General features: G+C 45.2%; 2 protein-coding genes across 2 annotated transcripts in view; one reads left to right on the forward strand and one right to left on the reverse strand.

Moving 5' to 3' along the window:
* LOC309328273 (keratin, type I cytoskeletal 17-like) overlaps window positions 1-5524 on the reverse strand; it is an 11183-nt gene extending 5659 nt beyond the window's left edge. Inside the window, exons 1-3 of the mRNA XM_081838353.1 lie at window positions 4784-5524; window positions 1489-1617; window positions 1091-1173 (exon numbers count right to left, since the gene is read on the reverse strand). Coding sequence (XP_081694479.1) covers window positions 1091-1173; window positions 1489-1617; window positions 4784-5023 — 452 coding nt within the window. The 5' untranslated portion in view covers window positions 5024-5524. The remainder of the gene's footprint in view (window positions 1-1090; window positions 1174-1488; window positions 1618-4783) is intronic.
* Window positions 5525-18465: 12941 nt separating this feature from the next.
* Window positions 18466-21368, forward strand: EIF1 (eukaryotic translation initiation factor 1). Its single transcript, XM_081836696.1, has 4 exons — window positions 18466-18644; window positions 19935-20098; window positions 20284-20385; window positions 20657-21368. Exons 1-4 carry the CDS (start codon window positions 18614-18616, stop codon window positions 20699-20701), a joined length of 342 nt encoding a protein of 113 aa, XP_081692822.1. The 5' UTR covers window positions 18466-18613; the 3' UTR covers window positions 20702-21368.
* Window positions 21369-22829: the final 1461 nt, after the last annotated feature.

Consider the following 22829-nt stretch of genomic DNA (forward strand, 5'->3'; position numbering starts at 1 on the left):
AGCACCCCTGGCCATCATTCAAGGCACCCCAGGGTGCCACAGCACACTGGTTGAAAACCTCTGCTGTATATGCATGATGTGTAACCAAACAATTTAACCCCTGTGTTGCAAACAATAGTCAGTAATAGCCAAGGCAACACGATGACCAAATACAATGATCCGATATCAATATACACTCTTTCTGTAATATGAAATATATGAAATCACATAAACAGAAAACTTACGGATCTCTGAAAGTCACAAAATATGCACTCTTAATGGATTCTCTTGAAAACATAAAACCAAATAAACGTAAGTCTTATAAGTCTCTTTAAGTCTTTGAAGACTATGCAAGTCTCTGAAAGAAGCAATGTAACATATTCTTATCTGGTGAAAACAGGCTGAAAAGCTTTGTTTATGGTGTCCAACGCAGCCGAAGTAGTTCGCAAACAGACGTTGTGAACAGTGATTCCGGATATACCCACTGTTTCATGGAATTCTTCAGCACAGCAGAAGGATACAGAAATGCTTCAAAAACCCATCTACAGTGGTACCTCGGGTTACATACGCTTCAGGTTACATACACTTCAGGTTACAGACTCCGCTAACCCAGATATAGTACCTCAGGTTAAGAACTTTGATTCAGGATGAGAACAGAAATCGTGCTCCAGCGGTGCGGCAGCAGCAGGAGGCCCCATTAGCTAAAGTGGTGCTTCAGGTTAAGAACAGTTTCAGGTTAAGAACAGACCTCCAGAACGAATTAAGTACTTAACCTGAGGTACCACTGTATATGGTGAAGGGAAAAAAGTATAACAACAATTGCTATGGAGCAGTGGTCATAAAGTTATGTTGCATAGTCTACAAAGACTTTCAGAGACTTATAAGACTTACGTTTATTTGGTTTTATGTTTTCAAGAGAATCCATTAAGAGTGCATATTCTGTGGCTTTCAGAGATTCGTAAGTTTTCTGTTTATGTGATTTCATATATTTCATAGTATATAAAGAGTGTATATTGATATTGTATCATTTTATTTGGTCATCGTGTTGCCTTGGCTATTACTGTATACGCATGATGGACAGAAAGAGGCAGCTAGGATGAAGAGTCCTTACTTCACTCTGAAATCATCAGCAGCGAGTTTGGCATTATCGATCTGTAAGAGCAGCCCAGCATTGTTCAAGGTTTCCTGCTGGATCTGCAGAGGGATGAAAGAGGTCGGTTAGTCTCCATAATGCTATCTTAGATCTTGGTATGGGGATCTTCAGGCCACCAAAGAACCAAGCCCAGATACTGACCATGCACAAGTCAGTTTCCACCACCCGGACAGACTTCTGGTAGTGCAAGAATAAGCCCATCAGTAGGCAAAATCGTTTTGTTTTGCAACTGAAAATCTTGCACATCCCTGGAGATGCCAGGGATTAAATCTAGGAACTCCTCCATGCAAAATAGATGCTCTTGCCACTAAGCTATATCCCTTTGGAAGACGAAGAAATGGCAATCATCCTGGTACCTTAGACTTCAGGTCAGTGATGGTGTTGAAATAAGGGCTCAGATCCGGAGCCTCCGTTGATGCTCGCTTGAGGTATATCTCCCGGATGTTGTTCTCTAGCTGACTGTTAGATTCCTCAAGGGAGCGCACCTAGCATATGGCAGAGGAAATCAAACAGGGTGGTGAGGATATCAAAATAAAGGGGTTGCTGAACCCCACCAAGGACAGCTGTGCTCTCCTGTAAGCTGTTTTGTCTTTTCAGTCTACTCACTAGAGGGTACAGTGGTACCTCCGGGTTACATATGCTTCAGGTTACATACGCTTCAGGTTACAGACTCCGCTAACCCAGAAATAGTGCTTCAGGTTAAGAACTTTGCTTCAGGATAAGAACACAAATCGTGCTTCGGTGGGGCAGCAGCAGCGGGAGTCCCCATTAGCTAAAGTGGTGCTTCAGGTTAAGAACAGTTTCAGGTTAAGTACGGACCTCCAGAACGGATTAAGTACTTAACCAGAGGTACCACTGTAGCTTGCAATAGCTTTGGGGTGTAAACAGAGAATTTCCTTCTTTACCTTCCTTTTCTCAGTTGATACTCTCAACTTTCTGTAGGTCCAGGAAGCTAATGAACACAAGTCCTTGCCCGGTTGTTTAAACTATTTCACTCAATTAACAAACATACTTCCACAAACCTAAGGAACCCTTCCAAGGATGCAAAACAACGACAACCACCTTACTTTTTTAATGGTCTCGTTTTGCTTGCAAGCTGATCAGCACAGGACCCACCTAAGTTTGATATTAGAGGGAATGATGATAAGGTATAGTTCCTTGCCTTTTTAAAAAGATCCATAAGTGACGGTCAAGGAGAATAGTAGCAGGGAATGAATTGTGAATGTCATGGAGGGTTATTCACAACATCTGACCCAGGGACAACAGCGGTGGTGGGGTGTTACAGAAGGCACATGGGGACCAGGCCCTGGGCCAACAGGGGACCCATATTCTTAACTTTCATTTTTTTAAAAAAAGTACCGTAAGTCAGCTGGAGATCTCTGAAGAAAGAGCACAAAATGCGGAGGCAGCTCTAAGGCTTCAGCGTCATTAAGGACACTTAACAGTGGTTGCTAAGCTATTAGAACAAGAGATACAGGCCATCCCCACCTGGGACTCAGGGGGGACCCTCCCAGAGCAGCAGAAAAACTAGCAGAGGCTACTGCAGCTAGGCAAATGCTGGACAGAGGAAGACGCTGGGGGTGTCTGTGCTTAAGCACTTTCCCCCATTTCCATATTATTTCGTTCACTCCCAAAATGTATTGCCTCTACAGAATAAACAGAATTTGCCGGCTTTGGTTTGTTTTACTCAAAAGTAATTCTCTTGAAATAAAAGCCTGGTGTTTCTTCCCTACTTAGGAAAAATGTCACTAATGCAATGTCCTTCACCCAGCCACTTGTCATGACTGGGCTGTTATTAATTCATATGCAGTAACCATAAGCAAAAAGAGAAAAGAGAAAATAAATAATCAAACACCTTACAGCTGCAGAAAATTAAAATCTCTGCGGGATGTACTTTAGCACAAGGATCCTTTTTTGTTGGTCAAGGATGACTAAATGGTTTGTGTATGTGATTCGCGGAGAGTTGTGAAATCACATGTATATCTTGCTTCCTGTTCTATATTTGGATATTGATTTCACTCCCGGGAGCTGAAGGCTTCACAACAGCCTTGTGAGGTAGGCTAGGCTGAGAGTCGATAATTCAAACGCCAAAGTTTGAAACTGCACATATTCAGAGTATTTTTTATTTTTATTTTATTTTTTGCATGTTGCGATTTATCAGGGTTGGAAGCCTTATGTATATATTCCTGTACATGTCAGGACTACGAAACATTGCATTTAAAGCAAGGGGGATGCTGCAAATGACATTACATATTTGCATTTTGCTTTTCTACACAGGAACTCAACATTGTGTACGTTATCCTCCCCCTCCTTCCACTTTTATCTTTGCAATAGGATCCTGCCTACTCCTGTGATTTGTTGTTAAATTGCTTTTAATAATTATTATTTCATATTGCTGCAAACTGCCCTGAGACATTACAGTGAAGGGTGGGTAAGAAATCAATTAAGTACAGTGGTACCTCAGGTTACAGACGCTTCAGGTTACAGACTCCGCTAACCCAGAAATAGTACCTCGGGTTAAGAACTTTACCTCAGGATGAGAACAGAAATCACGCGGCAGCGGGAGGCCCCATTAGCTAAAGTGGTACCTCAGGTTAAGAACAGTTTCAGGTTAAGAACGGACCTCCAGAACAAATTAAGTTCTTAACCCAAGGTACCATTGTACAAATAACAACAGTCTTGTAAGGTAGGCTATAGGCTAATCTAAGCTAATATATGCACATTTAGCAGCAGCTCTTGCCAGTAGTCTGGGGAGGGGGGTCCACGTGGAATGCACTGGGTCCAGGAAATCCTACCCCCAAATCAAGTACAAGCTAACACAAAAATCAAGCAGTTTATGTTGTAACTGCTCTGAGACCTGGAGATATATGACAATATACAAATTTAAAAATTGATAGATAGATAGATAGATAGAACCCCAAAAGTACTTCCAGCAATGTACTGATCTCAATAAAGGAATAACATTTTGCACTAACAGTTCAGTCCTTGGCCTTTCTAACTGAATAAGTCCTATTTTCCCAAGTTTCCCAGTTATGCATTATGTTGGATTTAGAGAATGGTAGGGAGCCTAAACTTGTTATAAAGCAATTCCATTTGGCAAAATAATGCCCCCCCCCCCCCGTTATTTATTGAAGAATCTCACAGTGTTGAACTGACTGCATTTGCAAACGTTTGACATTTCTGAAACGGTTGCTGAATGCTGAGTGTGTGAATTTGGGGTTTTCTTCCAGGGAAGATGGCGAAGCAGATCCAGCCCAAGCCAAGCTGTTTTATTGCCTGAGGCAGAACAGCAAATGATGCTTAAGTCAAGGTGCAAAGTGGCCAAGTTGTTTTAGCACCACAAGAGCTCTTCTCCCTGGGTGTGAAGCTGTAATGATCTAAATAAAATAAGTAGCATTTCCCTGCCCTTTCGTGCATCTAAAGTCAGCTGCCCGAGGCACATGTCTCACTCTGCCAACGGCAGGGCCGGTCTGTGGCACAGCTGCCAACACAGACGGAGCAACAGGATCCCCTTTAGAAATCAAGCCCTGCCCCTGTTTCCTCTGCCTTCCGAAAGCGAAGCCTGAGGTAGACAGAGGGGCATTTGTATCTTGTATCTTGAGGCCAGTTCTCAGCACCCATTTTCCCTGCTAGGAAACTCCAGCTACTCACCCTTTCCAGATAGGCAGCCAGGCGGTCGTTCAGATTCTGCATGGTGCCCTTTTCGTTCATGTCAAAGATGTTCGCCTCCGCACCGCTCTGCCCATAGCGCCAGGCCAGGCCGTTCTTTGCTGGGGTGCCCCCATAGATGCTCGATGCTGTCGGAGACCTGCCTAGGCTACGTAGGCTCCCCCCTCGGGAACCCTGGATGCCTCCAGAGAAGGACTGGCTGCGGCTGGAGTAAGTAGTCATGGTTCTTTCTGGCCGCAGGAGGCAATGCAGAGTGGGAGAGTCAGCAGGGTCAGTCCTGGAGAGCTCCCTTTATATAGGCAAGCTGAGGGGCAGGGCTAACTCTTAGCCGTTCCCACATTGGATCATCTCGCTGTCCTTCACAAGAAAGGCATTTGTTTTGGAAAGGGAAATGTCCCTGTAGTCCTAGCTCCCCGAGGCAGATTTGCAATGCCATTGCAACAGCCATTGATCAGATTTGGACCCGGGCCAATTTGTCAATGCCAGATGGATGCCAAGATAACCAAGATGCAATGTCCCTTTCCCGTCTCCCTGCTAACAGCCCCTTACAATCCCAGAACCAGATATGAACAGTGGGTGCAAAAATCTCTGGAGTCCATGTGAAAGGAACCCTTGGCAGGTTCAGTCCTGCAAGAACAGGCTGGAGGAAGCAGCTTGTCACGCAAGAGTCCCCGACCGTCAGGTGTCTTTGGTTTGAAAGAGAACTTTCAGGTAGTGCATATCTTCGTAGCTGTCAAACGTCCCTTATTTGGCGGGACAGTCCCTTATCCCAGGGCCATGTCCCGCTGCTGCCCTTTATTGATTATGTCCCTTAAATAAGCTACTGAAGGTAATGGGGCCCTTTCTATGTCCAGCTGTGCTTTGTCAACAGCAAATTGATGCTGTTTTTTTGTGTTGAATATATGCTATATGGTAATTTATAGGACCTAATAGGTATCTAAAGCCATTTGCATGCAACAAAATATGTATTTTATCAAAGTAATTGTTGATCCGTTATTTTGGCTGCTGATCCATTATTTTCGAGGCTGCTGGTCCCTTATTTTCAAATCTGTAAGTTGACAGCTATGCATATCTTGCAACTTCCAGCTGAAATCCTGGAACTTCTCATGCCACAAATGTTCTGGGCAAGGTTTCCTGGACAGGCTGTACCCTTCTCTGGACAGCAATGACATGGTAGGATGGAGAAACCATGACAGATTCGAACAACTGCTACTAAAGGAGACTAACTCCTTTATTATAGCATCATTTATTATAGCACTATTATAAGCATATAGCACAGTGCAGACTAAGGAGCTGAACACTCTACTCTTGCAATTGGAGGGTGGGTATTGTGTTTGTTCATTAGTATGTTATGTATTTTTGTGTTTTTATATTGTAAACCTTCCTGTGATCCTCAGAGGAAGGGCAGTATAGAAATTTAATAAATAATACTAATAATAATATAGTAAGGCTGTGGCACTTTGAAGACAGATCGTTTTGATGCGGTTTGGTTCCTGTTTCTAGGTTATGCAAACAAACATTCAACGATTATTCCCCCACCATTGCTCAGCTATCACTTTGGAGAGGGTTACGTAATCTTATGCCACCTGAATCAACCTGCTTGTTTTGATATTTCTTTTTCCCCCCACATCATCATGTCATAAGTGTTAGAATTTGCATATTCCATCAATGTTAATGCTTTTTGCATTTTTCTTTTATTTACCATTTCTTGTTTTTCTTTGGCCCTGTCACTCCAGTATTTAAAATTTATGCACTTCATTTTATATGTAGCTGAAAAAAAACCAATAAAAAGTACAGTCATACCTTGGTTCTTGAACAAATCTGTTCCAGAAGTCCATTCGACTTCCAAAAACATTGGAAAACCAAGGCACGGCTTCCGACAGGCTGCAGGAGCTTCCTGCATTCAATTAGAAGCCAATTCGGACGTTCGGCTTCCGGAGAAAAGTTTGCAAACCGGAACACTCGCTTCCAGGTTTGCGGCATTCAGGAGCCAAGACATTTGAGTCACAAGGCATGCATTCAAAAACCAAAGTATGGCTGTATTTGGAAGGGGAAAACATGTTGCAGAATACATCTGCAATAAAACATTGCCGGGGGGGGGGGTGCTTGGAGCCCCAATCCCTTTTTCATACAAGATCATGGAGCATATTTGAGTTTGGATTCAGAACCATAAGATTGGCACACAGCAAAGCCTTTCCTCCCACCAGCCCACCCCACCCCACCCCCCGCCGCACTCATGAAGTCCAGATCACAATGTTCCCCAGTCAGGGAAGGTGGCTGGGTGTAAGGAAGGAGAGAGATTTCATGACTGAGGCAGCATGTATCTTGCTTTATTAAAACCATAAAAAGTAGATAGAAAGCTCTTGCAATGCGTTGATTCCCCACCCCCACTCCAAACTGTGAACGTTCCAGGATTTTGCTCTCTTCAAAATTCAAATGCACAATATATATATTTTTCCTGAAAGCCATTCTTGGCCCACACCCAAGTTAAGAGCTCAGTGGAAGAATGCTGAAAGTGAGGACAGATCACAAGAAAAAATGCAGACATTTCAAGATAGTAGAGCTTGGTGAATAGAGGCAGGCAGGGTATTGGAAACATCAGCACAGGTATGTGGAATTTTCCAGTGCCCGGAATGTTCCGTGGGTTTTTCCACAAAGTGGCGTTCTGAATATGGAAGAAAGAATACGGAAAAATCCCTGGCCATAGCAGTTTCGGCAACACATTCCAAAATACGGGTATGCTCACATTAGAAGCTTAAAACAGCAAGGTCATTTCCCCCACAAACTGCATTTTAAGCACTGTGTTGTTCACATCAGAAGAATGTCTTTGCCCAACACACAACACCATTTTGGTTTCCCTGCCCCTACAACCCCCCTACTACTGAAACTCCTATTCACAAAGTTGTCATCTGCACATGTGCAACAGCTGTCTCAAATTTTGCTTCACTGTTTCCTCTGCATTTGGTTTTCTAGCTGTACTGAAACTAGTTTTCTTGGGGGGGTGCGGGGGACACACCAAACAGCAGTGTTTGCCAACAAACTACAGAATCAATATGGATCGTGGCTAATACTGGAGGCAGAATTAGTGGTAATATGAACATACCCTACATCTTTGTAATTGTGACACGCTAAAAACACTAGTCAAAATAAACAGCCACAACCTACACACATCAAAGTAGCCCTAAAGCAAAGCAATAGCTTTCAATGGGGCAGTTCAAGAATACATAGGAGTGCTTTCTTTTTCTTCCCTGGCATTTGTTATTTCCTCCACCATAGAAATTGAGACTGTAAGTGCTTTGGGGCAGAAAGCTGTTTGTTCCTTAGATGTTCCTTTGCAAAGTGCCATATACGCTGATGGTTCTTTTGATGGTACTATGACACTGTCCCTATTAAATGGGTTTTCCTGCGGAAAAGGCAGGAGTAGGTCTCTGCTGATGAAGGGGAGGTGAAGATGGGACCCTCAAGCTGTACAGGTCAGGGGTATTTAGTAATTTAATTCACTGAAATTGCAAATGCTTGTATGCATTACTATGTCTTTACATTTGGTTGGTTGGTAACTGAATTCTAGAGCATTCTCTAGTAGCTCTCATGCGATTAGGAGCACTGCTAAATTGAATAAAGTTTTGCAGTGCCTCTTCTCTACTTGAAAGAAAGAGAGCAAAGCTGCAGGAGAAGGTAAAAGTGGAAATCTCTCATAGGAGCTGCAAGGCATGGCCTAATTGAGATACAGAAGGCTGCGTGCTGAGCTCTGGAAAGGGAGGGAAATAAGTTGCTTGGACTTTAGAAGAAGAGACCGAAGGCCCATGCTTGGAAAAGCATGCAACTGTAAATATTATGTTTGAATTCATCTATAGGTTTCCGCCACTTGATGGCAGAAAGTGAGGAGGAATTAAAGAACCTTTTATTGAGGGTGAAAGAGGAGAGCGCAAAATATGGTCTGAAGCTCAACATCAAAAAAATGAAGATCATGGCCACTGGTCCCATCACCTCCTGGCAAATAGAAGGGAAAGAAATGGAGGCAGTGAGAGATTTTACTTTCTTGGGCTCTATGATCACTGCAGATGGTGACAGCAGCCACGAAATTAAAAGACGCCTGCTTCTTGGGAGAAAAGCAATGACAAACCTAGACAGCATCTTAAAAAGCAGAGACATCACCTTGCCAACAAAGTTAAAGCTATGGTTTTCCTAGTAGTGATATATGGAAGTGAGAGCTGGACCATAAAGAAGGCCGAAGAGTTGATGCTTTTGAATTATGGTGCTGGAGGAGACTCTTGAGAGTCCCATGGACTGCAAGAAGATCAAACCTCTCCATTCTGAAGGAAATCAGCCCTGAGTGCTCACTGGAAGGACAGATCCTGAAGCTGAGGCTCCAATACTTTGGCCACCTCATGAGAAGAGAAGACCCCCTGGAAAAGACCCTGATTTTGGGAAAGATGGAGGGCACAAGGAGAAGGGGACAACAGAGGACGAGATGGTTGGACAGTGTTCTCGAAGCTACGAACATGTGTTTGCCAAGCTGTGGGAGGCAGTGAAAGAAAGGAGTGCCTGGTGTGCTCTGGTCCATGGGGTCACGAAGAGTCGGATACAACTAAACAACAACAAATAGGTTTCCACAAGTAAAATTTTTGAATGTTAATGTCTGGACATTGATTTAATTCCCAAAGAAAGGTGCCAGGCAGATATATGATTTGAGCTTCTTAGCTGTGATTCTGCTACTCTTGCATTAACGGGGGGTGGGGGGTAAAAAAATGGAGGAAATTACCAGGCTGTGCACATGGAACTGGAGGATTTGGAAGATGATGAATGACTGCTTCAGGAAGCAAAAAGCTGAGCAGAATGATTTGCTCACATTCTGTTGAGCATCTCCAAGTAGCATGCTGGTGGTGGAGACCGAGCTGGAGGCAAGCAAACCCCCACCACCACCACTTCAGGAGACTTTCCACTACGAAGGTAAATGTTCTTTTGAAGTTCTAAAGGAGGAAGCAGGGTGTGTCATCAGGGTGTCCCATTACACACACATGCATCAGGGAGGTACCGGTAATCAGGATTTACTGGGAGAAATCTGGGTGATCTCATAGAATTGAAGAGTTGGAAGGGACCCTGAGGGTCATCTAGTTCAAACCGCCCCCCTCAATGTAGGAATCTCAACTAAAGCATCCGTGACAGATGGCCATCCAACCTCTGTTTAGATACCTTCAATGAAGGAGAGTCCACAACTTCCAAAGGCAGTCCGTTCCACTGTCAAAAAGCTCTTACTCAGAAAATTCTTATTTCGATCAGTTTGGTTTTTACTGTATTGTATGTTGGAAAGTTATAGGGACATGGGTGGCGCTGTGGGTTAAACCACAGAGCCTAGGACTTGCCGATCAGAAGGTCGGCGGTTCGAATCCCCGTGACGAGGTGAGCTCCCGTTGCTCGGTCCCTACTCCTGCCAACCTAGCAGTTCGAAAGCACGTCAAAGTGCAAGTAGATAAATAAGTACCGCTCTGGCGGGAAGGTAAACGGCATTTCCATGCACTGCTCTGGTTCGCCAGAAGCGGCTTAGTCATGCTGGCAACATGACCCGCAAGCTGTACGCCGGCTCCCTCGGCCAATAAAGCGAGATGAGCGCCGCAACCACAGAGTCGGTCACAACTGGACCTAATGGTCAGGGGTCCCTTTACCTTTACCTTATGTTGGAAAGTTTCAAAAAATCTAAAATTATTTTAAAGTTCTTCATGGTGTTCAAGTCAGAATCTCCTTTGTTGTAACTTGAATCCATTGGTCCGAGTCCTACCCTCCGGATCAGGAGAAAACAAGCTTGCTCCATCCTCCTTGTGACAGCTCTTCAGATATTTGAAGATGGCTATCATATCTCCTCTCTTTGAAGTAGATCAGCAAATATTTTGGACTCTCGGTTATTTAATACTGACAACTGATTCACTAGATTATAGCAGAATGAAGGGTAGTTAGGACTGGATTTCTGTGCAGAAGGGCTGTGAGCTCTGTTGTTCTGGTGCTCAAAAACCATTCCAGGGTTTAGAATTTAATGATAAGCGTGCCACTTTTGCACCTGGTTCTGGATGGTGAATCTTAGGGTACAGATTCCGCAAACCTGAAGTCTGCCTTTCCTTGCCGTAGGGTAAAAAAAAGGTAAAGGACCCTGGACGGTTAAGTCCAGTCAAGGGTGACTTGTTTTCAGGCCGAGGGAGCTGGCGTTTGTCCACGTTGCGGCCAGCATGACTAAACCGCTTCTGGCGCAACAGAACACCGTGACGGAAGCCAGAGCGCACGGAAACGCCATTTACCTTCCCACTGCAGTGGTATTTATTTATTTACTTGCACTGGTGTGCTTTTGAGCTGCTAGGTTGGCAGGGGCTGGGACAGAGCAACAGGAACTCACCCCATCATGGGGATTTGAACTGCCAGCCTTCCAATCAGCAAGCCCAAAAGGCACAGTGGTTTAGACCACAGCACCACCCATGTCCCTGCCATAGGACACCCACCACAGCATCCCTATTCAAGCAGAGCCCTTTCATCTCCAGCAGAGAGAGGCTGCAGCAGCTATCAGCCAGCCAGTCCTACTAAACCAGGCTCTTCCCCCAAGTAAGGAGGTCATTGTGGAAAGAGGCTTCTGAGTATTGCTGAACTGAGAACCAGTGTTAAGTCAGATGCATAACTCACCATGCATCAAAGTGTGGCTGCAAAGCCTTCATTGGAGGCACATTTTGATGCATGTCTCCATCCACATTCCAGATTAATACTGTAATAATGTTATTAGTTTGGGGTGGGGGGAAAGTAGGCTGTATGCAGAGATCCTTCTAACCCCTGGATCCAGCAAGTGTTAAAATATAAGCCAGGCTAGCTTCGGTGTTGGCAGATGGGTGTGTGGTAGTGAGAAAAAGGCAAAGGTGAGAGTTGAGAGGGACCTAGAAGTAAAGCAGCAAGCTGGAGGGAGAGTCAGAGCAACGTTTGAGAGCCATGTTGATTTCTGTCTGTTTGAATCGAAGGCTGCAACTATGGAAGAAACAAGACCCTTTGGGGGTGTTGATGCTGTGAACCCCTCCATTGCAGGCTCAGGTTGTATATGTGTGTAAATAAACCATATATCATATAGACCCCACAGTCTCCGCTGTGCCTCATTTCCAAAAGGAAACACAAACCCTGGGTAAGCGCCTGGAATCTTGCATCGCTCAGAGATTGGGGCCGAGCGCTTCAATAACAATAATAATTGCATTTATATCTCACCATTTTCTCCAAGGAACTCATGGCAGCATACACAGTTCCTTTACCTCCCCATTTTATCCTCACAACAACCATGTGAGGTAGGTTCAACTCTGACAAATATGAAAGATCGGAAAAGAGAAAGCCTTCTTTGCGTTGATGAGGAAATTGGAGTTTGTTTGTCTCAAATTAGACCCTGTGTAAGTGAGATTACCCACCAAAAGCAAGCTCACACCTCCCAATGAGTCTGTATACATACTTAAGGTGGGTATGTAAGAGGCGTGTATATTTTGGGAATGATTCATGTTCTTGTGTAGCTGCATTGTTTTATACTTTCTGGCTGTCTCATGGTCCTATTATAAGGCAGTTGTGTTCTATGTTATAAATCAAGCACTGTTAGGAATTGTTTCTTTCTGTTTATTGTATTTCTTATCAATAAAAAAATTGGTGTCCCACGAACCAATTTTTATTCTGAGTGGCCCAGAGGAAAAAAGAAGCACCGTAATCTGACTGAATGTGAACTCCTGTATAAGATAAGATTCACACCTGTTGCTGCTTCGCTGTTGCCTCTGGCCCCATCCAATATTGGCATTTCCCATGAGTGAATGCCCCCCTTAGGCAGGTAAAGGTTCTCTACTCTTAATGAATGGCCACACCAACTTGGTGTGAAGTGGGCCAAGCATGCCCTCAGCTCCAGAGAAACAAAGGGCATAGTCGGGGCACAGATTGAAATCAGTGAGCTTTCTGCCACCAAGTGCAATGGAGCAAGCATTGCCAACCACCAACCCGCCCAACTTCTCAAGGCTAAGGCCATGGGATGAAATAATGTATGTTGACTTCCAGGACTGGCTTAGCCAAGTGTTGCAACCCTGAACTCATCCTTCGGACCTGACAACAATCATCTCTAGCTTATTTCTGCAAGATATTCCGCCACCACCCCTACAAATTGCGGTGATTGCGAATGGAGGAATTTCAGAGAAGAAAATCTGGTCGGAAGGAATGTTTTGCCTGGAGGCAGTTCTGGAAAGGTGGACAAGACACAACAGGGGCGAGCTGCCTTTTAAGGTCGTTCAAGGATATTCCCTCTCCAGTCTCCTTTGTAGTTTGCAAACTGTGGGGCGGGCCCTGGCAGGCCATGACGCAACATTCCAGGGAAAAATAGGATCCCTCCTGACACGGGATGCGCCTCTCTCCCAGTCTCATTGGCCAAGACAGGAGAGCCATCGGGGATGCACAGCTCCGCTTCTTCTTCTCGTTGCCCCAGCGTAGGGTTATTGTGCCACAGATCCTTTTACACAGCCATGGGCTGCATGAGCAAAGATCTCACAAAGACGTATGGAACAGCTTATTGGGGTGAACTCGGGGGCCCAATAAGCTATATTGGAGGAGGAGGGCAAATTCAAAGTATTTGAAACAGATTGCTGTATATCACACTCACCCTTCTTTTCCTCCCTGCATTAGGTTTAATTTGAAGCCAGGCTCATCAGGGAATAGATCGAAAGCCTCATTTCCAGAATACAACATATAATGATTCAGGGATGGGGAACCAAATGCTCCCCTCCAGACCTCTCTATCTGGCTCTTTCAACTCCCTGCAGGCAACACCCCTCCTCACCTACACACCTCTGCTTTGCACCCTCTCTGGGAGCTTATTTGCATGGCTGTACCCTTGACAAGCAGGGACACGGGTGACGCTGTGGGTTAAACCACAAAGCCTAGGACTTGCCGATCAGAATGTCGGCAGTTCGAATCCCCATGACGGGGTGAGCTCCCGTTGCTCGGTCCCTGCTCCTGCCAATCTAGCAGTTCAAAAGCACGTCAAAGTGCAAGTAGATAAATAGGTACCGCTCCAGCGGAAAGGTAAACGGCGTTTCCATGTGCTGCTCTGGTTCGCCAGAAGCGGCTTAGTCATGCTGGACACATGACCCGGAAGCTGTATGCCGGCTCCCTCGGCCAATAAAGCGAGATGAGCGCCGCAACCCCAGAGTCGGTCACGACTGGACCTAATAGTCAGGGGTCCCTTTACCCTTTACCTTTACCCTTGACAAGTAGTCTAGTACCACTTTTGCTAAAGCTGCCATTCAAAGGGTGAACCCAAATTTTGTTATCGTCAGACACATTTCTTCCTGCCTGCCCTGCACATGGGAAATTTCGACCTCATGCAATGTATGTACGGGAAAGGGAACATGTTTTGCACTGGGGTTGTGTTCAGAGGGTGGTGCATGCATGCAAAAATGTGTATACTTGTACCACCCCCTTGGAACTGCCCCCACATAGCTAACCTTGCCTTGCTTACTAGTCTCTAGGAGGCTCTGTTTGAGTCCCCACAAAATCTCATGAGAGCCTCCCAGAGCTTGGTAAGCAACTCTGAAAGTTTAAAAGCTATTTCCAAGCTGGGGAAACTCAGAGCAAAGGGAGATTTTAAGATCTCTGCCTTGTGGGCAATTAACTTGTGGGATTTCAACCAGCCAGCTTTCAAGTACGCGAGGTTGAAGTCGCACAAATTAATCACATGTAAGGTGCAATCATAATGCATGGAGAATACCAAACATTTGGGAAGGTTGAACCTACAAGCATGTTACGCTTGCAACACACGAGTTGATCCAATGCGAAGCATCACTTCCCCTTTTGCATAAAATAATCAGATCAGACACTGGGGATGAAAACAGGCACCAGGCATTTAAACCATGACAAACAGAAAGAGTTAATCCATTCTTAAGCTTTCACCTGCATTGACTGACTGGGCCACATTCCTCTGTGGAAAGGCTTATAGACAATCTGGTGCAAGGTCATCCAACGGAGTCTATGTTTGAGAGCCTGTTTATGTGCTCTGCACCACACAGAAAATACAAATCAGGTTTGGGCAGGTATGTTCTGGTTCCAGCTGGGGAGTCATAGTCATAGGAAAATAACATCCAGATGTTTCTCTGCATTGCTTTACTATAGGGGTCAAGCACCTAGGAGCCCCAGGGCCAAAACCAATTCAAGGAAGATCTGGCAACTGGCGATAGAAAGCAGGTTGTGCCGTTATAAGGTTCAAGTAGCTTCCAGCCTAGTAGCAGGTGAAAAAGAAGAGTGAACATCCCAGTTAAGCAGCAGGAAACATGAACAGACCCTCCAAGTGTCCCTATTTTCCAGGGACTGTCCCGGACTTACAGAAGCCATCCCAGTTTCTGGTTTGGTTCCAGAATGTCCCAATTTTCTTATTTTCATTGGAAAAATGTTGGAGGGTAGGGCAGGATGTCCATGTTTTCATTGGAGTAATGTTGGAGGGCATGGAGTTATGCGACCCCTGAGCCAAGAAGATAAGTAACTATACTAAGAAGACATCTGAAGGCAGCCCTGTATAGATAAGTTTTTAAATATTTAATGTTTTATTATGTTTTTAAATATGTTGGAAGCCGCCCCTGAGTGGCTGGGGCAACCCAATCAGAAGGGCTGGGAATAAATATTAGTATTAGCATTAATATTAGTATTAGTATTAGTATTGAACAGGACATCCCTATTTTCATCAGAGAAATGTTGAAGCGTATGCATGAAGCTCCAGGAGCATCATCATCATTATTATTATTATTATTATTATTATTATTATTATTACCCACCTTAACCAACAGGTGCCAGATGGTTATCACAAGAAAAATGTTAAAACGTGTTACATTCACAATAATAGGGTGAGTTCTGAAAACACCTATCTCAGGTGCCAAAGAGGTCTGTCTCCAGCATTCGTCAAAATCCGCACACTATTGTGAACACCTTGAATGCGGCCTGCAACTAACAAGCAGCCAATGCAGCTGTTTTGGAACAAGGATTATTATGAGTTCCAAAGCCAATAATCTGGCTGTTGCATTTTGGACAAGCTGAAGTTTCTGGGTCATCTTCAAGGGCAGCCCCAGGTCTGAGCACCCTACAATAATCCAGTCTGGAAGTTACCAGAACATGGATTGCCATGTCCCAAGTCAAGGACGATGGAGGCAAGGGAGTTGCAATTGAAGAGGAGGAATTCACAGAGGAAAGAATGGGGTGCATGCTGCCCCATTAACTGGTTCATTTCAGTAGTTTGGACAAACTGGACATCAGCAGTATTTTGGAAATCTGAAATATGTGCAATGTGAAAGAGAGGCCCTGGTATCACGTGATGGCAACAGCTCATGCGGAGGCAGAGAGCCAGCTCTGTGGCATTTTTTCCCCCGAGTAGGGGGAGATGTCCAGTCATCAAAGCTCCCACACATGCATGCATGCTGCAGCAGCGGGGGGGAAACAGGAAACCGTACGTTTGGGGCCTCACATGAATTCCAGACGGTCTGGAATCTGTTCTGAAGTTACTGCTCAGAAACTCACAAAATTCACTGCCAAGTCCAGACATTTCTGCAGTATTCATGTTGCATCATTCTCCCAGCTAATTAATTGCTGACTAAGGAGGTCTATTATTTTATAGAGGAGCCTACACATAAAAGGTTTTGTTTTTTTGTCTTTGTTTTGCTTGTCTCTCCTGAGAAACTGAGACAACAAAATCCCAAGTATCGCCTCAGCTGAGGTAGATCTGGCTTTCAAAATGTTTGACCTAAGGATAAAACTTTTATTGGCTTAATACGCACAGACAGTACAAATCACCAAGATAACTGACTGGATTAAAAGGACGAAGGAACGGGATTAGGTGTTTCTATTTCTGAATTGCATTGAGAAGGCCCCTCTGTGGTTATGGATTCATTGTCATTCAATCCATAATAATCCATAATGAATTGAAAAAAATGTTTAAAAGTACTCCCCCCCCCCAAAAAAGAGTCCTTTTTATTGGGGATAATTCAGATGGAAATTCCCAGGTGTCAAAAAATGTTATTTATGTATCCTACTACTGCGGCCCGTGTTTGTTAGCCCCAAAATGGAAAACGAGAGAGGACCCAACTAAAGAAGAATGGCAACTTAAACAGACAGATTATGTGCAACTCGCAGAGTTAACATATAGAATAAGAAAACAAGAAGAACATCTGTTTAGAGAAGATTGGAAAATGTTTATTGAATATTTTGAATATATGGGGGGGAATTGTGTACACTTGAAAAGGTCGGCAGCATTAAGATAAATTCAACAGTGTAAATAAGTTTTGATGGATGTAATCATGAAATACTGAATGGTTTATTTTATGTAAAATATGCAGGGATTTATGATATGCAAAATGAACCATGGAAAGCGAAGAAGGGAAGTCACTGATATTTTAAGGATATTTAAATGAGTGTTCTAAATTGTAAAACAGGAAATTTAATAAACATTATATATATAAAAAGAGAGAAGGCCCCTCTGCCCAACTCTGAAGAGGGATAAAAAAGGGCTGCTGCTCATCTGTCTGCCATAGATGATGATTAAACTACCACAAAATGTTAGATGCTAGGGTCCCAAGACACTGAGCCAGAGCTGAAGCTCAGATAGAGCTACCAGCACTTGTTGTCCCTTCTCCACAGCAGGCAGAAGTTCAACTTTTTTATGGTACAAGGGTGCGCTGCCCCTGCTTCACTTGTCAAGTTTCTGCCTGTTGTGCAGCCCTTCTAAGGACAGGAAAAGGTAATCAATGAACTGGGTCAAATTTATTTGGAGAAGTTGGCTGTTGTTTTGTTTGATAATTTAGGACATACTGGTACTAATCTGAATCTTGCGAAGGGTCGATTGAAATGGGGCGCTATTCACCTCAGCCCCAATGAAAACAGGCTTGATTTGATGTAGCTACTGAACTCCGTGGATGACTTATCTTTTTCCTGCGTAGCAGAACGTGATCTTTTCAATGAAAAAGGGGGCGCCTCTGGGCATGTACAGAGTGCACTTCCTCCTACCAAGGAATAGGCTTCCCTTAGAGAGACTTCACATTTCAGGACCCTAAAATGCTCTTTGTTTTTTTTTCTTTAAAAAAAGGATGACACTGGAGATGATCATGACTACCAAACGCAAATCACAAGCAAACAAAGCACACACAAACTCACACCCTGGGGGAAAAAAATGCCTCACGCAACAACGCGCATGCGCCAAACATTCGCTTCCCTCCGCCTCCACAACTTTTTCCCTTCCCGCCTGCCTTTCCCCCCCTCCCCTTAGAAAGTGCGCAGCGCCCCCTCCCCGCGCTACGTTCTTTGTTGTCCAATCCCCCTCAAGCCCTAGCGCGCGACGACGTCACAAGGGGGGGGGAAATCCAGTCGTGTCCAGTTTCCCGTCGCCTCCCTCGCTCCACTGCGCAGGCGTGCTGGGGCAGCACAAATACGCGGCTACGGGCGGGGCAGGAGTGGAGAAGGAGGAAAGGGCCTGAGCGTGACGGCTGCACAGCCGCAGCCTTGATTCCTCCCATCCCCCTCCAGCGGGGTTGTGCGCGTTAGTCCCCCCCTCTTCTCAAAACACACCCCGTTTCCCTTTCTAGCCAATCCCTTCCCTCGCCTCCCGGTGCGCGCTGACGTCACAAAAGCCTACCCACTATATAAACGGCCGGCCTTGTGGCTCCGCCCTTCCTGCTGCCTTTTCCTTTTTTTGGTGCCCCCTCACAGAGGTTGAAGAGCCGTTTACTTCGTCGCGTCCGCCTTTCGCCGTCGCTGCAGTTGCCTCCGACCCGGGAAAAAGCGAAGCGAAGCGCGTCGTATGTCCGCTATTCAGAACCTCCACTCCTTCGGTGAGGACACCGGCCGGAGGGGGGGGGGACCCAAATAGGCAGGAAGCCTCAGGTTTCTGTGGGGCGGGCAGAAGGGGGGGTCAAAAACGAGCCTGAGGGGAAACCGTTGGGGGGGGTGTCGTCGGTTGGTCCTTAAGCGAGGGAAGGCCTCTGCGGAGGCGAGCAGGCCTCTAATGTCGGGACAAAGGGCGAGGCCCGAGCGGGGCCGGAACTAGGGCGAGAGAGAAGAGGCTGACTGGAAACTGGGGGTGAGGGAGGGGGGCATTTTTCGAAAAGGGACGAGGGGGGGGGGCGAAGTCGGGGGGCGGAGCCATGGCTGCGGTAGAGGGGGCGGAGCCTGTTTCCGCGTGGGGAGGGGGGACAATGGGGGAGAGGGGGGTAAATGGGGAGGAGCCGCTTGACCGCGGTGCTGTTGGGGGTATTTTTTGTGGGGCGGAGAGATGCGTAATGGAGGATAAAGAACTTAGATCGAGGTTGGCATGAAGCCAGAATAATGGGGGGGGGGAGCGAAATACTTTTCGATAGGGTGGAAAGCGGGGCGGGGGTCGCATATCCTTAGCCTGAGTAGCGGGGGCTTTGGGGGTATTGGAAGCGATGGGGGGAGGGAAGTGCGTTTGGTAGGAATTGGGGGGGGGGCTTAGCGCAAGTAATGGGTTTTTTTCTAGTGGGGAGGGGTGTTTTTCTGTTAAGAGGATTGATCGGCCACGGGGGCTGCGGCAAAGGCAGATTTGGGGGGGGGAATCAGTATGCTTGTTTCTTTCTGTGCGTCTTGGTGAGGCCCCGGGATGTGGCGTTTGCTGAGCAGCCACTGCCATCTTCCCTTCTCTTCTCTTCTCTTCTCTTCTCTCCCCCCCCCCTTCACTGACGCAGTTGCTAATTCTTGGCGGTTGCGTCAGCCGGAGACGAGGGAGGGGCTTCGGGACAGGGAGAGGCGGCTCGACGGGTGTCACGTGGCCCGAGAGGAAAGGGCCTGTTTTCAGGGCCTGCAAGAGGAAGAGAGCAAAGTACTGTGTAACCGGGTGTCATGGAAAAGGCCCGCATCAGTGGTGGAGTAACACTGTGGCTCTCATGCCAACTCCTTTCTTTGTGGCTGAGCAGTTCATCAATGGCACTTTGTTTGGTGCATAGTTCATAGCTCCTGGGCTTTCGAACAAGAATATGAAGTGTTGTGGATGATGTTGAGAAGGAGGCATTTTAAGCTTACCCAGCAACAAAAATAGGCACCTTTGCGTTTCTTAGCAAGGGTGCCGTGTCCTTTGTGTAGCTTTTAACACTTTTTTCTCTTTCCAGACCCCTTTGCTGATGCAAGTAAGGGTGATGACTTACTTCCTGCTGGGACTGAGGACTACATCCATATAAGGATCCAGCAGAGAAACGGCAGAAAAACCCTCACCACAGTCCAGGGCATCGCCGATGATTATGATAAAAAGAAACTGGTGAAAGCCTTCAAGAAGGTGAGTAGGAGAAGCTTCTATCTTTCCCAGAGAGAACTTGGAGGTGTGTCAAAAGAGGCTTGTGCTTTGGTTGATAGGCTATCTGTTTCTTGGACATCTCAGTGTATATTGTGGCAAAGCTCCTCCCCCCCCCCCAATAAAATGCTCTGAGATTTATATTTAATACGTGATTTTTATGTCTGTAGAAATTTGCCTGCAATGGTACTGTGATTGAGCACCCAGAGTATGGAGAGGTGATTCAGCTTCAAGGGGACCAGCGAAAGAACATATGTCAGTTCCTTGTTGAGGTGAGCATTTCAAGGGAGTCCTTAAAGCTCCTGTTTGGCTTATTGCTTCTGTTCTTGCATTTTAAGATTGGCATAGGGTTGAATAGGTTCATGATGGATCGCAGCAACTGAATTAAGACAATCGCACAGCCTGTAAAGTAACTGGATTTAGCTTGTGTTGGTGTGTGTGGTGGCTATCGAGCTGCTGAGTTTTTAAAGACACCCTGTTGTACAGACTGCATTCATGAGTTGGTGTTTGAAGCCACAATCACTTCTCTCTTTCTTTCTGCAGATTGGACTGGCTAAAGACGACCAGCTGAAAGTCCATGGGTTTTAAGTGCCTGTGGCTCGCCAAAGTCTCAAGGGGGCAGACTTCCCTGAGATGAGAAATTCCTTGTGCCCCGCATCACTAGTTTAAAAACAAGCAAGCTTGCATAATGTAATCGCATCAGGTTCCCCTTAGTCTGGACTAGTGTAACTCAGCAATGTAATAAACTGACAAGAGCCCACGTTGTGTCGTCTTGCTGTTCCTCATTTAAACCAGGCCCAGTTATGGTGTAAAGCCAGAAGCTTATTCTACACAAGACACTTCTGATAAGAGGCCATGAATGTTTTGGCTGTGTTGGGGACTTTATAAAAAACTTTCAGGCCACTATGTCATAGAAATTGAGGCTAATAACTAGAGGTGCTTGTCTGGAACGAACTGTGACACTTAAGTGGCAGAGTGCAGAGCTGGGGTCTGAATTGCCTTTGTACATCTGAAGGAATCTTCCTTCAAAGGTATTGGGGGATGTGGAAACCAAAGTCCCCGTTCCCAGACCGATCAATAGCAGACTCAATCTGTGGCTTAAAGTTAAGGGAGCAGTTTTAAAATAGGTTTGTCATTGTGGAGTGCTGCTTTTAACAACTAATGACCCTGTGAAGCAACAGCTTTCTTGGTTCAAGTCCTGATGTTCTGTGAAATGTATTTAAACACTTATTTAAATAAAAATGATTTTCAGAAACCGTTTCCTTGTCATTTCAATACCCTGCTAAAGGATACATCTATAGGTTTTTTTGTCAGCTGAAGTAGTAGTTCACAAACTACATTTGATCTGTGCCACTCTGACCTAAAGTTGTAGGCATCTCCAGAGGAAGGTGATGTTCTGACTATAGTCAAAACAAAACAAATTCCTTCCAGTAGCACCTTAAAGACCAACTAAGTCAGTTCTTGGTATGAGCTTTCGTGTGCATGCACACTTCTTCAGATACACTTCAGTGTATCTGAAGAAGTGTGCATGCACACAAAAGCTCATACCAAGAACTGACTTAGTTGGTCTTTAAGGTGCTACTGGAAGGAATTTGTTTTGTTTTGACTATGGCAGACCAACACGGCTACCTATCTGTTCTGACTATAAACAGACTTTTAAGCACTGCCCAAAGTAGAGGTTCAGGAGATAAATTCTGAGTTTAGGTGGAAGGGGCAGGAAAAGTACAAAGCAACACCATGCCCTGGTATCCCCAACATAATTGGCCTGCTGACCTTGGAGTTGCATCACAATGCTGAGGGATGATCACTGTAGTATACTGCATCATTATATTGGTTAGACCGTTTGTGTAGCAGTGTACTTGGGGATGTTTGTGTTAATGCAGCCTAAAGAGACTGAGGGTTGAGAGTTACTTTAAATGAGTACCAAAGTTTAGTGAGCTTAATATGTAAAGTGCTTCAGTTGGGCTTTACAGATAGGAAGTTCTGCTTGTGCCATTGGTAAAAGATGGGTAGGGTGAAGAAGCTCATGGGTGTATTCCTGCAATAGTAATAACAAGGATAGCTAGAGGTGGTCCTGATACACTAAGAAAGCTAAAGAGATCTGGCCCAGGGTAGAGCTTGTAGATTCCACTAAGGGGTCAGTTTCCACACAAACACTTAAATTATTTCAAGTTTAGGCATTTTGAGCTCCACATGGAATTTTTCTTTTTGGGGTGTGACAAAAGTCCTTACAACAAAGGGGCCTATCCCACTGTATATGTGGTGGTTCTAAATCATTTGTTGGTGCCAAATGTTTCATTTAGTGGCCCAAAGGTTGCATTTATGGTGCTAAAACTTAATTCCAAATAGGGAAATGGCTGAGGTAAACAATTATGTAACTAACACTTGCAGGAAGTGCCCCAGTTTTCTAGCCTAGTCACTGTATTTGCAGGGAAGATAGAGCTGGGAGTATTTAAAATCTAAGCACAGTTCAAAAACTTAGTAGCTGGTATGGGGCATATATTGTGTGTGTATCAGGAGCTAAAATCTAGTGTGTGGACGAACGTATCTTGCAGGCTGATGGGCAAAGCCAGTCTACTAGAACATAAATCAGTAACACTAATAACTTGTGCTTATTCAGGTGATGGTTATGTACAAAAATACTAAGCATGCATACACAAGTCTCGTGAATGTTAAAAAAGGTTCCTCAAATATTTAGCCAGTATGCAATCTGAAA

The sequence above is a fragment of the Podarcis erhardii genome (genome assembly GCF_964252035.2).
Source record: "Podarcis erhardii genome assembly, chromosome: 13".
Taxonomy (NCBI): Eukaryota; Metazoa; Chordata; class Lepidosauria; order Squamata; family Lacertidae; genus Podarcis; species Podarcis erhardii.